Raw genomic sequence first — 15,478 nt, forward strand, 5'->3', positions numbered from 1 at the left:
TATTCCCTGACGAGTCAACAATTTTATTGGTTCTTCCACGTGATTTCCCTCTCATTTTATTTCAACCCTTTCTCATTCTTGTCATTAGCTTATTATAATCAACTAAGGATTCCACGTTGACAAATTTTATACAGATACATGAAATTCTTTACACTAAAAATAAGATTTTTGTTTGTCAGACATTTAGCTATAAAAAAGGTTGGGAGTTTTTAGTAGACAGTGATACAAAAATGTGCGAATTATTAATGTTTAATATCGTTCATAACAATGTAAAGTGTGTAACACACACACACACAGTTTTCGTTTAATATTAATTAAACCTAATCCTCTATGTGTGTTTGCAGTCTAATATATTTCAAGGAATGTTAATCTAAAAAGCTGGATAGGATATATCTTGAAATTCATTTTAATAATTTAACTTTTTTTCTATCATATTTTCGTTTAGAAATAAAGGTTCTCTAATTTTGACTACATTTCAGATAGAATGATGCTGACTTTCTTGTTAAAATCATTTTTATTTCTATTTTTATTAATTTGTGTTATAAGATTTAGAAGAGTCGAAAAATCTTAAATTTTATTGCAGAACAAGAAGAATATCTGATAGTTGGAAAATTTTATCAGTTTTCAATTGACTATAGTAAGAAATATTAAAATATTATTCTTTGAAAAATATCTAGTAAAATAAAGTTCTTTTTATTTGTTAAGGTTGTCATTCAATACTAACTTAATAAAAATAATACACAACATTTGCTTGATAAACTAATGAAAACAAGTAAAAAATATTATCCATTTTAAAAGTTTAGGATATTCATTTCTTTGTAGTACTCTTACTTAATCTCGAAGATATTTATAAGTTTATTTCTATAATATATATTATAACTGTAATAATCAATATACGAAATAAGCGTCTCTTTATTTTATTTTAATTTTGTAAGTGTGAACAAGCAAAAAGTGATGCATTTTTTTCTATCAGAAACATTCATATTTGAATATTTTTTGAACAAACACTAAAAATGAAAACTACAAGGGAGAACCATTTCTGTATCTCTTAAGAACTACATATTTAAATAATTTCTTATTTTTCTGCATTTCATTTTATGTAATACAAATTTAAAAATAATAATAATTAAAAAGTTTCGCGCACGGTAGATTTATAAGGATAAAATTTGATTTTTCCAAGGGTTAAAAGTAAATGAAAAAAAATTTATTTGTATGAGTAAAAAGATATCCATTTTTTTCGTACAAACTATATTGAAAAACTATTGAACGAACTACTGAAATCATCAATATATTGCACAAAAAATATTTTATAAATCTCTTTGTTCCAGTCTTTTCTGTAGATTACTGAAGAGCTACGATAAGAAATTTGAAATACTACACAAAATTTTATAAACAATATATTTATAAGAAAGGTCCTTAATAATGAAATGAAGTAATACGTTGTAAAAAACGACTTTAATTGTACGTGCCTTATTTTGTTTTGTTTTGTTTTGTTTAACAGGTAGTGAGGAATGCATTTACGCAGACTTGTTACCTAAAACTCGTTCGAAAGCGACAAGTACTGTGGGACTCCGACCAAAGCCACCTACCCACGACTTTATTTCGTGCTGCCGATTTAAAGATGGAAGGATGTACGTGCCGCAAAGAACGTAAAGATTTCATCAGCAAATAAATTTGGGTGTTGGGAAAATAGTGAGGAAAAAAAGAACATTAAGAGATCATTAAAGAGTTTATTTTAAGACACAAAAAAAATAAAAATAAATTAATACTGACTTAAGGTTCTAAATATATAGACAGTTACACATTAATTTACCTAACAATAATAACAGATTATGGAGAAATTTTCTACAATTACAACATTGTTTTAAAATTTATTGTATAAAGCATAATTTCTATAAAGGTATCTATCTTATAGGTATAAATTTGACTCGAAGTGGTTTAGACGTGTTCAAGGTAAAATCTGCCGAAAATGTAACATCATCTAGTTCATCCACCGGTTCTAACTCAAAATTGTACAGTATAAAAGCTACAAAGAGTTTAAGCTCAAGCATTGCAAATTTTTGACCTGTGAAATGAGAAATACAAAAATAAAAACACAAATTTTTAAATTGTTCTAGTCATTTCTACATAAGCCATTTACCAATACAATTTCTCGGGCCAGCACTAAATGGTATGTAGCAATAGGGATGACGTCCTTTACTATTCTCCGGTAAAAATCTGTCCGGATCGAAAATATTTGGATTTGGCCAAAATTCCGGATTTCTATGCACGTGGTAAATGATCACCAAGCAAATACTACCAGATGGAATTAAATAGTGTTCTGCGAAATTAATATAATTATATAATATACAAAATACAAAATAAATAGTACATGAGTAATGCTAAAGTGCACGTATACACATATGCATATATTTTCATACTTAGCTGCATATCGTGAGGAATTTCTCGTGATATTATATGGACGCTTGGATACAAACGAAGCGATTCTTTTAAACATCTCTCCAAATATGAAAGTTTTTTAAGCGACGCTATTGTTATATTATTATCTTCCTGCATTATCGTTTTTACCTCATTTCTTATATTTTCCTAAAAATAAATACATCATTGATTACTTATCGTCTAGTCTATGAAAATTGCTAAATCCGTACTACTTAGAAAGCTTTATTAATCTTTTTTAAAATTTTGGTAGCGATAAAACTTATACTCAGATATTATTATTATTAATTAGTATTAGTTACAAGTCACTAAATTTATTAAAACGATATACCGATAAGTCCTTTAGAAATTTCTAGAAAACAAAAAAATTTTCTTTTGCTAATCATTTCAACTGATAATCTTTGCTGGTTACTTTACCTGGACATCTTTGTGTTTTGCAAAAAGACTCAAAGCAAAGGTCAGTGCACTTGCGGTAGTATCGTGGCCCTGAAACATTTTTTTTTGCACAATATTTTTTAAATGTATTCTTCTAAGAAAGAACATTTAGAAGAACCTACTTCAAAGATGAAAGTATCAACTTCTTCTCGAATTCCTTCCTCATCTATTTGATTATCGTTCAAAGATGCGGCTATAAGCAGATCTAACATAGAAAACCTTTTCTTTGCCTGAAAATCTGAACATTAAAATTCAATTGACTTTATTTCTATAATTTAAGTTTATTCTAGCTTAAAAAATTTTAAATACACTTATTTTCCTTTTCTGGACCGTCATTAGGAACGTCATCCTCATCCAAATTTTCAAAGATTTTCAAATATTCCCCATTAGTTTGTTCGTGAAAACGTTTCCTTTCTGCAATTATCTGGAATAAATATAAGCCACTCCTAATCCGGATTGATATTTTGGAAAAATATCAATTTTTAAATAATTAGTCAGAAATACGTACATTTCTTGAAAAACTATGCAATGTTTTCAACGTTTCTTTTTGTAGTCTTCCCATTTTTGTAAATTGAAATGTAGTATCGTACTTGTACAAAGGTCTTACCAATCTAATAAACAATAAATAACATTCTTTATTCTATTTCTTTTTATTAAACGAAATGTTAATCAATTACCTATATGCAACAATGTTTCCATAAACATGAACAGCATTACGATACTTATTTTCCAGCTCGCTTTTTCCTGTCAATTTTGTTCCCATAGCTGTTTCTACAAAGAAAATTCGGAGATATAATTAAATACTTATACTATTAATTTTGTATACAGAAAATTGCTTATTTTACTAACGGCATATTGCGTTGAGAGTGTATTGGCTGATAAATGTTCGTAAATCTTTGACAACGGTATTTCCATCTCCTTCCTTTTTAAGACATTCCACTAGATTTTGTGATTCCTCAATTAAGTTTGTACAGTAATGTTTAAGAATATTAAAGTGAAATGCAGGAGTTAACATCTTCCGTCGTAAGTGCCATTTTTTGCCTGGTTAATTAGATTAGAGACAAGATATTATAAAATATATTGAAAGCATAAGAGACATTTATTTCTGTAATCATATATTTATATATATCAAATTAATCCTTTCTTAAAAATCTAAAGCTAATTCTTTACCTAATAAAACTAAACCGTCTGATCTCGGTTAAACTCGATATATGCAGGGTGACTAAACAGGCAAATTGCTACTTAAATCAATCGTCCAATCCCAACGTAACAATAGTATAAATATTTCCTTTCCTGTTTTCTTTAATTTTACAAGAAAGTCAATAGTAATTAATCAATATAAAATCTTACATTTTTTGTGGTTTAGCCGGATCAGTGATTTGTTTTATAACACTCTTTAAAAGCATTTATCATCACAAGAAAAAGTAATTGTTTAGAAGATTTTTCGAAAAGAAGTTATACGATCATAGCAACGTGATCGCGTGCTGGGTAACTTGGCAAAGTGGACATTATTAAGTGCCCAGCTACGTGTTCAGGATTTAGTTAAAAACTACGATGTAAAAAAATATATACTTTGTTTATTCTTATTATTAGGGTCTATAGGATAGTATGCGTTCGTGGTGTTTATGCGCTTGTCAATGATTTTTATTATTGATAAAAGCATCAGAAAATATCCCTAAATCGCCGATTATAATAACATTTTGCTCAAACTAATATAAAATAAATAATCTAAATGATAATTGTGTGTTTGTGTGTGTGTGTGTGTGCTCCTTTGTCAAGACTGCTTAATACAAGGATAAGGTACTTTTTTGAAATATGTCACAGCTAGGAAGATCGAAGACTCTAATCGTAGAAGATAAAAATATGAATGTCGAAGGGAGAGGAAGAAACGATTATCTTTTATGAGGCACGAACGAATACTGACGCATTTATATCATTCAAATTTAAATGTATTATTTATAAGATATTTGTTAATATTTTAAATTGTTTACCGCCGCTAAGTAATAATCCAGTAGAAAGCCAGTGCCGAATATGTTTGTAAAAAATTCCTTTTTCAATATATTTATTGCTTGTCAATAGTACCTACGATAGAAATTAATATTTTTTTACATATATAAATTAAATATTTCGATTGATCTTTAAACCCTTAAAACATCAAATATTTTTCATATAAATTTACTAAAGCTCCTTTATATATATTATCTGTCAATTTTGCATTACATCAAATGAATTGCAGAGATAAAAAACAGCATTTAAATATTTAGCTCAAAAAAGAGATACAAAAGGAATAGTCCAAGATGATTTTTTTCAAGTATGTAATTTCAATTTTTCGTGCTGGTTTCAAAACTGTTGAATCTATGCAATTTTTGTAACAAAAGAAATAGTACATTTCTAACTTTTTTTATATTTTAAAAGAGTAAAAAAAATAAAAAGACATGTTTATTTGGTATTTACTTGAAAATAACTTACCTGAATATCATCAGGATCAAGTAAAGCTACTCCATAATACACTAAGAACCAAAATTTGTAAATTGGATAAAATTTATTATTCAGTTCTCCTATTTTCTCTAATAGACGATCTAAGTTATTTAAATAAATTAGTTATTAGTGAGAACTTCATTGAAAAAGAGAAAAAGCACTGAAAAAATATTTTAATAGAACTTACCATTGTCAACGTTGTAATGATGAACATTTCCAATTAACGGATAGTCTTTTGGTCCTGGAATTAATCTGAGAAGTCTTCCAACTCTGCTATATTTTAAATAACAGTGAAATAAAAATATAATCAAAATTGATCCTAATAAGATTGCGAGCATCATTTTATCTGTAAAATAGAAAAAATTGAAAATAAACATTGAATATTGCAAAAACTATTTTTCCTAATTATCATTATTCTTAACTCCAAAATTTCTTCTAAAGACTTGCGTGCTTGTGAACAATCAACCTATTTATGGGTTAAATAGTTTTATTATTGGTTTCTTTTCTATTAATTATAAGCACACACATACATACGAACGATATATAATAGTAAATCTTAAGGAGAATATGATTAACAATACTATAGAAAATTTGTATTTACTATGATTTATTTAAAATATAAATTCTAGCTAATTTATGAAATATCAGCTTATTTTTTAGACTACTAAAATGTCAAATAAAAAAATCATAAAAAAGAAACGATACTATTTAAAAAAAATACTAGTAGTGTTTAGTACTAAGATCAACAAATGAAATGAGATATGGTGGATTTTTTTTGGTACCGTAGCTATTTTAGAAGATTAACTGTAGTTTTAGAGATATTAATTTAGGAATAATTTCTTATAATGCTAATAAAATTAGTGCAATATATACAAAATTGAAAGAGCTGTTATTAGTGAAAGAAAAAATAGCTGTTTAAACTTATAAAAACCTAGGTCGCCTAAAATTATATAACCTGTAGTACTGATTTGCAAAATGTAAATGAAGGGGTAAGCTAGAAGTGAGAAAGAATAATAAATTTAGATACCTTTCTTATTAGAATAGACGCTGAACACTGATTTTAATTTACTATAAAAACTAATTTATTAGTAATAAATATAAATTCACACACAAAAATTCTATTGTCCAATTCTATTCAATAAAATCTTTATTTTCATACGTGACAACTAACTGGACAAATTAAAACAGAATGAAATAAAGTTAGTAATCACACAATGTTTTGTCCTAGTGTTTTGACCATAGTTTAGGAAAATAGTACAATAAAATCTACTATCTCTGACGCTTAAACAGTCTACGTAAGAATGTTAGTATATTTCAAAAATTAAAGCTATCTACAATTGGTAACCCGAAAAAAAATATAGTTATCGGTGAAGTCATTAATATAAGCTACAGATATAATAATCTCTCAGAGATAAAATGAGTTCACAAAAGGCTATTGGAATTGCTCTTTTTGTTTGTCGAAGATGCAAGATGATTTCCTTCAAGAAGCCAGGAAAACGCATTTAAAGGTCGTTCAAATGTATGGACTAATTTTACTGTTTAGTACAGGTAGGTTGATGAGTGCCATGTAACAGGTTTTCCAGGCGCAGTTTATTTTCAGCTTATTAAATATTTCGCACACATCTCTTATTCTTTAATTTTCTTTCCTACTCTTTCTATTGTTTTTCCGTTTATCTTACATTTCTCTCTCTTAGAAAGATGGGATCCGTTTCAATTAATCTACATAAATGTATATCATTATCGGTTCTACGCTCTATTAAGTTTGAAAAACAAGTACTGAAATAATTTTCCTATAAACTACTTCATCTCTAGTGTATTATTTTTATTTCTCTTTTACTCAATGTTATCCAGTAATTCATCAACATTGAAAAACGTAACAAATTATACTTTATTGAGCTATTTCGTCACAACATTAATGCAATTTTAATTGGTATTGTATTATGCCTATTGTGCAAAAAAAACGAATGATCGTAAGTATTCAATTTATGTATTTTCTCGTATGTTTTCCTCATTCTCGCAACAGGTTTATTTCAATACAAAATAAGTAAAAGATATCCCCTTTAATTTGCAATATCTTCCCTTTTTTTCTTTTTTTTTTTTTATTTGTATCTGTGTTATCGTATTAATAATCATTATTAGTTCGTGCGTGTGTTTTCTTCTTGTAGTGAAACCTATTGGGCAACACAAATTTGTCCTGAATCCCAAAAATTGGGAGAAAGTCAAAAAATCAAGTTCTTTTTTACACTTTCAAACATAGAAATGTATATGGTGAATCCATTAACTATTTTATTAACAGTTTTTTTTTTTTTAAATAGATGACTATGCATAACAATAAATTATCAGTAGAAACACATTTGTGATTCTTTCGTTCTTAACCCAAGAACCCCGATTCTTAACCCAAGAATTACGGTCTGTTTAAACACGCATAGTGTAGTATTTATCTAACTTCAATATAGGAATTATTCAATATAATAACCATTTTAGTTACTAATGGATGCAATATGAGAAATATTTTTTCAAACGAACTTAAAGTTATACGTACAGCTGCATTTCGTATTCTCATAATATTTCAATTTTATAAAATCTTTTCTTAATAAATGATAAAATAGTTAGTTGCTTTTAGTTGAATTTTTTAATTTTATACAGAATTTTTGACAATAATGCACAATAGTACAAATAAAAACTTGACACTTTATTCCTAAATTTGTGTAATTACAAATAAATATAATTACAAAGGAATGTAATATAATGTTATAAATTTATACTATAAAAAAATCATATATTTAAACATTAAAATCGAAAGAAAAATGTAAACAAATTTGGTTGTGTCAATTTATCTTTAATTCTGAGTCCGTTTTTATGCTTTTTTAATCAAATAATATCAGATTTATAATCATCTTCTTCGAAAACCCTCAAATTAACATGTTTACTTAAAAATTTATCTTTTGAGGATGATAATATTGTATAAGACTTTTAACCCTTTCGTAACGGCAGTCTGCTCCGCGGGAGTAACGCCACCATGTAGTGCACTGCGTCGGAGCGGGTTAACCCTTTCGTTACTACGAGCGACTATAGTCGTTCTCCATGTGATGCCACTCAGGTACTACGGGCGACTATAGTCGCTTTCTATGTGATTCCGCTGAGATACTACGAGCGGCTATAGTCGTTCCCGCTAAAGATGCCGCGTAATTGTATATATGATAAGCGCCTGCAGTTGCTATGCACAGAATATCTCACTCTAGACATGCCGCGTGAGTCTTTCGTTTTGCATCATTTGTTTTTTACGGGCTTCAATAATTAATTTGAAACATTAATTGTTAAATGATCGTTTAATGTCTACTGTGAAAGCTTCACTTCTCAAATATCCCCTGTACTAAGTTAAAAGAGCAAGCCATCATATATTTACCAATAAAATCTTGATGTGGAAATTAATATTCTGAATCATCCTTAGGATTACAATAGAGAGCTGCAACTACTCATTGCAATTGAGTCGACTTATTTTAACGCTGAAAAGTTTTGAAGATATATTACAGACACACATGATCCTGTATATTAAGATCGTAAATTCATTTAGTGCTTTCAATTTTTATTATTATTATTATTATTATTATTAATCAGCATTAGGAACTTGAAAGTTCATTGCCGCAAATACCAAATCCTGCCATTGTTTCCTTCCTTAAGCGCGACCCCTCCATTCGCGGTCTTCGTATCCTCTTTCTTTAAGATCCCATCTAATGTTGTCCTACTAATTGATTCTTTTTATAAGATCTTCGTTAATTTCGTTCGTCTGTTTAATGATCGATCTTAAATACCTAAAGTTGCTGACCCTTTCAAAAACTTTATCCCGAATGACCAAAGTTCCAGTATTAGGCACATTCTGAAATCTATTTGTGACCATATATTTAATTCCATAATTTTCATAACCCAGTTAAATTTCCTTGATCCATCATCATTTATTCGATCCATACATAATCTTTTCGCGTAATTTACTATTCTTTATGATAATTTAATTTTTGGAAAATACGAACCTGCCTGATTCCGGCTAAACTCCGTGAATGCAGTATGGCCCAAACATGATTATCCTTACTATTTGATAATATTTGTCGGTTAGGACTTAACAATATATTTAAAAATTATTAAATTGTATTTTATTTTAATATTAAAATGAATTATCCATTTATACAAAATAAGTTAAAAGTTCATTTTTTTTTTGTTTTCTTATCAAATTCGCCAATAACAAATAACTATTTTACACATGCATAAAATTTTTTTTTAATTTTTTAATTAATAATACTTATGAAAATACTTATGTAATAGGTATAAATTTGACTCGAAGTGGTTTCGCAGAGCCTAAGGTGACACCACCTAAATATGTAACATCATCTAGATCATCCACCGGTTCCAACTCAAAATTGTACAATATAAAAGCTACAAAGAGTTTAAGCTCAAGCATTGCAAATTTTTGACCTGTGAAATGAGAAATACAAAAATAAAAACCCAAATTTTTAAATTGTTCTAATCATTTCTACATAAGCCATTTACCAATACAATTTCTCGGCCCAGCACTAAATGGTATGTAGGAATAGGGATGACGTCCTTTAATATTTTCTGGTAAAAATCTATCCGGATCGAAAACATCTGGATTTGTCCAATATTCTGGATTTCTGTGCACGTTTCGAATGCTTATATGACAATAAGTACCAGATGGAATTAAATAATTTTCTACAAAATTAATATATATGATTGCATAGTGAATAAAATAAAAATGAATAGTCAATAATTTACAAGTGAAATTATAGTACATAATATATACATAGAATTTCATACTCAGTTGTATATCGTGAGAAATTCGCCTAGATATTAAATAGGCGGGTGGATACAAACGAAGAGATTCTTTCAGACACCTCTCCAAATAGAAAAGGTTTGAAAGTGATGACATCGTTAAATTATCATCTTGCATAATCGTTCTAACCTCGTTTCTTATATTTTCCTAAAAATAAATACGTCATTAATTATTCATTGCATAAATTATGAAAATCGTAAAACGTAAAGAGCATTGCAAGTTAGAATAATTTTTATTCGAATTCGAGTACCGATAAAACTTATTTTCAGTTAATATCATTGACATTAGAATTAGTACTAAACTACCGAAATTAGTGAAACGATTCAATGATTAAATCATAGTTAATTTATAAAAATAAAAAAACATTGCTTCTTTTGTTAATCATTTCAGCTGAAAATCTTTGTTGGAAACATTACCTGGACATCTTTGTGCTTTGCAAAAAGACTCAAAGTAAAGCACAGTGCACTTGCAGTAGTGTCGTGGCCCTAGAAATTAATCATTTTAAAGAATATTTTTTCTCTTTTGTCTTTTAATTAAATGCATTTACGAGAACCTACCACAAACATGAAAGTATCAACTTCTTCTCGAATTCCTTCCTCATCTATTTGATTATCGTTCCAAGATGCGGCTATAAGCAAATCTAGCAGAGAATGTTTTTTCTTATTCTGCAAATCTGTAACATAACAATTCTATAGACCTTGTATCTCGCATTTTATTTTATTCTCGTTTAAAAAAATTTTGAATACACTTATTTTCCTTTTCTAGACCGTCATTAGGAACGTCATCCTCATCCAAATTTTCAAAGATTTTCAAATATTCTCCATTACTTTGTTCGTGAAAACGTTTCCTTTCTTCAATTATCTGAAATAAATAAAAGACATTCCTAATCTGGATTGATATTTTGGAAAAACGTAGATTTTTGAATAATTAGTCAGAAATACGTACATTTCTTGAAAAACTATGCAATGTTATCAACGCTTCTGTTTGTACTCTACCAAGTGGTGAAAATGCAAATATTGTATCTGATAAGTACCAAGGTCTAAAAGATCTAATAAAAAATAAATCAAATATTCTGTTCTAGTGACTTAATTTTTTAACGAAAGATTAGTAAATTACCTATATGCAAGAATTGTGGCATAAACATGAACAGCTTGACGATATTTAGATTCTATTTCACCTTTTCCTGTCAATTGAGTACCCAAAGATGTTTCTACAAACAAGATTTGACAAAAAATAAATTTGGTTAGATTAATTGTTAAGTATGCAGAAAATGTGTGTGGTTTTTTTCACTTACGGCATATTGCGTTAAGAGTATATTTGCTGATAAATGTTCGCAAATCTTGGACAACAGGATTTCCATCTCCCTCATTTTGAAGAGATTCGACAAGTTCTTGTGATTCCTCAATTAAATTAATAAAGTAATGTTTAAGAATACTAAAGTGAAATGCAGGGGTTAACATCTTTCGTCGTAAGCGCCATTTTTGACCTGTCAAAATAGATATTAATAAATAAATTATTAGTCTTTATGACCAAGAACTCTAATTTTAAAAATAAAAGATCAAAATGTCGTTAAAAATAAAGAAAAAAAACTAGTGTCTCTTTGTAATGCTCGAACGAATAAAAACGTATTTATAGAAAGCGCATATTCATTGAATCATTTTGGAAACTTCATTTTAGATATATTATTTAGAGGCTATTTTTAAGAAATTTAGATTGCTTACCGTAGCTAGTTAATAATCCTGAAGAAAGCCAGGGAAGAAAAGATTTGTAATTAATTCCTTTTTCAAGATTTTCATTGCTACTCAATAACACCTACGATAAAAATTCATTTTGTTAACGCATATTCATTGATTTTTCGATTTATGTTTAACGTTTGACTTTGTATTACATAAAACGAATTGGAAAATATAAAAATAGTCTTAGAAAAATGTAGATATAGAAAAATACATAAATAGTCTTGTGTCATGCTTTATTTCAAGTAATTTGAAATGTTCGTACTGATTTAAGGAATATTCGACTGTGAATTTTCGGAAATGTGAATGATTTTAAATAGGTTCAGTTCTTTTCTATATCGTAATAAGTTAAAATAAAATTTAAAATAAATTTCTTTTATTTTATAATAATTTACCTGAATATCATCTGGATCGAGTAAAACTACAGAAGAAATGAAGAAGCTCCATAATTTGTAAATTGGATAATGCACTCTACCTAATTTCCACAGTTCCTCAAGAAAATGATCTATATTATTAGAAATAAGTTAGTATTAGGTGAGAACTTTATCTACTAGGAAAAATCATAGTTTATTGTATAATTACTAAAGAAAAATATTTTAATATTCCTTACTATTGTCAACTTGAACATGATGCATATTTCCTATTATGGGATATTCCTTAGGTCCTGGAATAAGACTTAAAAGTCTTCCCACTTTTCTATATTTTATAAAGCAGTGTAATAAAAATAGAAATAAAATTGTACCTAACAAGACAGCGTACATCATGAAAATCTGCAAAATAAGCAAAATTTTAGAAATTATTTATAAATGTAGAAAGAAAAATTGTATATATTAGATATTGCTGTCAAGGATAACAATTTTTTTAAAATACTTTATCATGGATTAAATACATAAACTACATCCGATTCAATAAAACAATTTAATGATAAAATTGTGCTTAACAAATTAGAAACGCAGTTAATCAAAAATTCGATGTGCGTGTTGACACAGAGAATAAAAAATGTAGAAAAAACGTTGTCAAGAAATTATTTAACTCACTGGGGCGTTAGATTAGGACAAAAATAGAAATAATTATTGAGACTTGATGTGAATTGTAACAAAACTGAAGACTGAGCAAGCGAAGGCTTTATATTTCCTTTCCATGGATACCATTTACTATCGGGTTGTTAATAAAATGCAGTGGTGGGGCGTAACCTGTTTTAAAGAAGGTTTCAAAGTTTCAAAGTGGAAAGAAAAAAAATAGACTGCAGATTAAAATATAGTAGAAGTGAAACTTTTTATACATCAATCTTCAACAGAATGTATCTTAAAATGTCAACTTAATATCATTGATATTTTATCATAATCTTTTTTAAGAATTTACGATACTTTTGTATTGTACTTAATCAAAATTCTTATTGATGAATTCAATAAGTGTATTTATTAATTGATTGGAAGAAATATAAATTGCACATATTTCCCCTGCTTTAGAAAGCTAAACAGACAATAATTCCAGTTGTTGCAAATCAATATCTATTTGTGGAGTAACAACACGACCTCCGTCATTTTAATTATGATTGATTGAAACTCCGTCTGCCTTCGTATGTGGTTTTTTTCTATTGAACTATAATATCAAAATTTACAATGTCTATAATGTTTTCATTATTCATTCACATCTCATTTCAAGTAAATAGGTTTAGTAGAACTTGAGATATCATGACAATCGTGAAAAAAAAGCAATTTCGAAAAAAACACGTTCAAAGTTTCGCGTAATAAGGGTAGGATATAGGATGCCGCGTCTACAACTAAAACAGCTATATAAAATATAAGAATCTGATTTTTTTTCAAAATGGCTGCCGTAGTAACTAATCTCCTGAGGCCCTAGTGGCGAAACGTATCAATCATGGGGATTTTTAGCTTTAGTTACAGCAATCTAAAATTAAAAAAAAAGAGTCGGAGCGTGTTCATAATACATGTATCTTCTAGTTGAACTAAGGAAAAACTAAAAAATCAAAAAATCGTAAATTGGCACGACTCAGACAAAAAGAGTCTGATTTTTGACCCTTTTTTTAACGGTTTTTGGGTCAAAAATGGCAATTTTTGAAAATTTTGGTGGCATTTTTAAAGTTCAACTAGAAGCTAATATTATAAAGAAAATGTGTGCTAAATTTCATAAGAATCGGTTGAAACCTTTTTGAGTTATCTTTCAGCACAGTTTGAAAAAAGTCGTTTCGAGAAAAACGCGTTCAAAGTTTAACGTTCACGTTGAGTTGAGGCAGAGTACTTAAATGAATTTTTAATCGATAAATAATGCGAATTTCATTCTAAAAATTTACAGGCATATTTTTTAGATGGTAAACTAACTATTTATAAAAAAGAAAAAATTCGATTTTGTTTTTTATTTTACATGTATCGCCGGCCTTAATGTGTTTTCCCCGGGATGACGTAGCTGATCCAAAACATGGATGTAACACGGGATCAATTTTGCAATATTAGGCAAGCGACACAAAATTTAATTAACCACGTGCGCTATAAAGACGTGCCACGCACGTCGAGATGATTTGGTTTCAAAACTGCAAACGACGTGTACACCACGTCGATAGGCGTGTAATATTGTAGCGCACGGCACCGCAACCGTGAAGTTAAATCGTAGCGCAAGTGGTTAAAAACAACAAAATCAGTTTCAAACGCGATAAGGATATGGGCGAATGGATAAAATTTTATAACATAAAATACATTGATTGTATAACAAACCGGATATTATTAATTTCATAAAAAATGAGCAAGCCACGTGTCGCGCATGTTCCCACTCAAGGGGACTCCAGGGATCAAGGACGGAAACACTGATGAGATTTGGTATAGCGGCAATTAACCTTTGAATGTCTAAAGTCAAATAATAATAATAATAATAACAAAAAAAAATACATTTGATCGATGATTTTGTTTCTATTATATTTATTTTCTATCCCAGTGGTTCTTAACCGATGTTCAGCGAAATTTTATCAAAGTTCCAATGTATATTATACCTAATTAATAAATGTGTAATAAATTATAATAATTAATAAATGTAATTAATAAAAATCCTTTATAGACCATAAATCTTATATTTTGTACACAAAATATCGTACAGAAACCATCTTGTGTACTTGAATACAGTAAATTGATGGGTGCTGTGGACAAGACCGACATGGTCATCAGCACCATACATTCTATGAGAAAGACGACACGAAATGGTACAAGAAGTATTTTTTTCATATGTGGAACTCATATTGTTTATATAAATTAAAAACGGGTAAAACACTATCAATTGCAAAATTTCAATTAAAATTGATCGACCAAATTTTGAAAAAATATCATAAACAATCAAGCAATCATTGTATAAGACTCGGGAACAATTACTCAGCACGACTCAACGAAAGACATTTTCCTTCTCCTTTATGAAATTAACGGGGAAAAAAGGATCACGAAGGTGTGTCGTATGTGCAAAAAACGATAAGAGACGAGAATCTCGATATCAATTCAAAGAATGTGATGTTGTGTCGTGCGTGCATCCGTATTTCAGAATATACCATACG

The 15,478-nt window shown here is 28.6% G+C and overlaps 2 protein-coding genes across 5 annotated transcripts; both read right to left on the bottom strand.

The window, feature by feature from the left end:
• Positions 1-1,470: 1,470 nt before the first annotated feature.
• On the bottom strand, positions 1,471-8,345 carry LOC107067949 (cytochrome P450 4C1). The gene is made up of 13 exons (XM_089175550.1): positions 8,328-8,345; positions 5,537-5,695; positions 5,341-5,450; positions 4,863-4,953; positions 3,721-3,912; positions 3,549-3,642; positions 3,380-3,482; positions 3,181-3,295; positions 2,994-3,109; positions 2,854-2,922; positions 2,421-2,586; positions 2,141-2,320; positions 1,471-2,065 (listed from the first exon to the last, which is right to left on the bottom strand). Exons 2-13 carry the CDS (start codon positions 5,688-5,690, stop codon positions 1,905-1,907), a joined length of 1,551 nt encoding a protein of 516 aa, XP_089031676.1. The 5' UTR covers positions 5,691-5,695; positions 8,328-8,345; the 3' UTR covers positions 1,471-1,904.
• Positions 8,346-9,481: 1,136 nt separating this feature from the next.
• LOC107067946 (cytochrome P450 4C1-like) lies at positions 9,482-13,730 on the bottom strand. Of its 4 annotated transcripts, none has more exons than XM_089175558.1 (14): positions 13,461-13,730; positions 12,963-13,118; positions 12,536-12,695; positions 12,321-12,430; positions 11,914-12,004; positions 11,487-11,678; positions 11,309-11,402; positions 11,138-11,240; positions 10,939-11,053; positions 10,750-10,865; positions 10,609-10,677; positions 10,177-10,339; positions 9,892-10,071; positions 9,482-9,816 (listed from the first exon to the last, which is right to left on the bottom strand). In XM_089175558.1, the coding sequence occupies exons 3-14, from the start codon at positions 12,687-12,689 to the stop codon at positions 9,656-9,658; spliced, it is 1,548 nt and encodes a 515-aa protein (XP_089031684.1). In that variant the 5' UTR covers positions 12,690-12,695; positions 12,963-13,118; positions 13,461-13,730; the 3' UTR covers positions 9,482-9,655. The 4 variants fall into 4 exon arrangements, with proteins under 4 accessions (XP_089031684.1, XP_089031683.1, XP_089031685.1 ...); XM_089175557.1 differs by having other exon boundaries at positions 13,199-13,730; XM_089175559.1 differs by having other exon boundaries at positions 12,536-12,589; positions 12,668-12,695; positions 12,963-13,730.
• Between the last annotated feature and the right edge of the window lie 1,748 nt (positions 13,731-15,478).

The sequence above is a fragment of the Polistes dominula genome, unplaced genomic scaffold, assembly GCF_049000335.1.
Source record: "Polistes dominula isolate Pdom_NZ unplaced genomic scaffold, Pdom_raw_medaka contig_17, whole genome shotgun sequence".
NCBI classification, from domain to species: domain Eukaryota; kingdom Metazoa; phylum Arthropoda; class Insecta; order Hymenoptera; family Vespidae; genus Polistes; species Polistes dominula.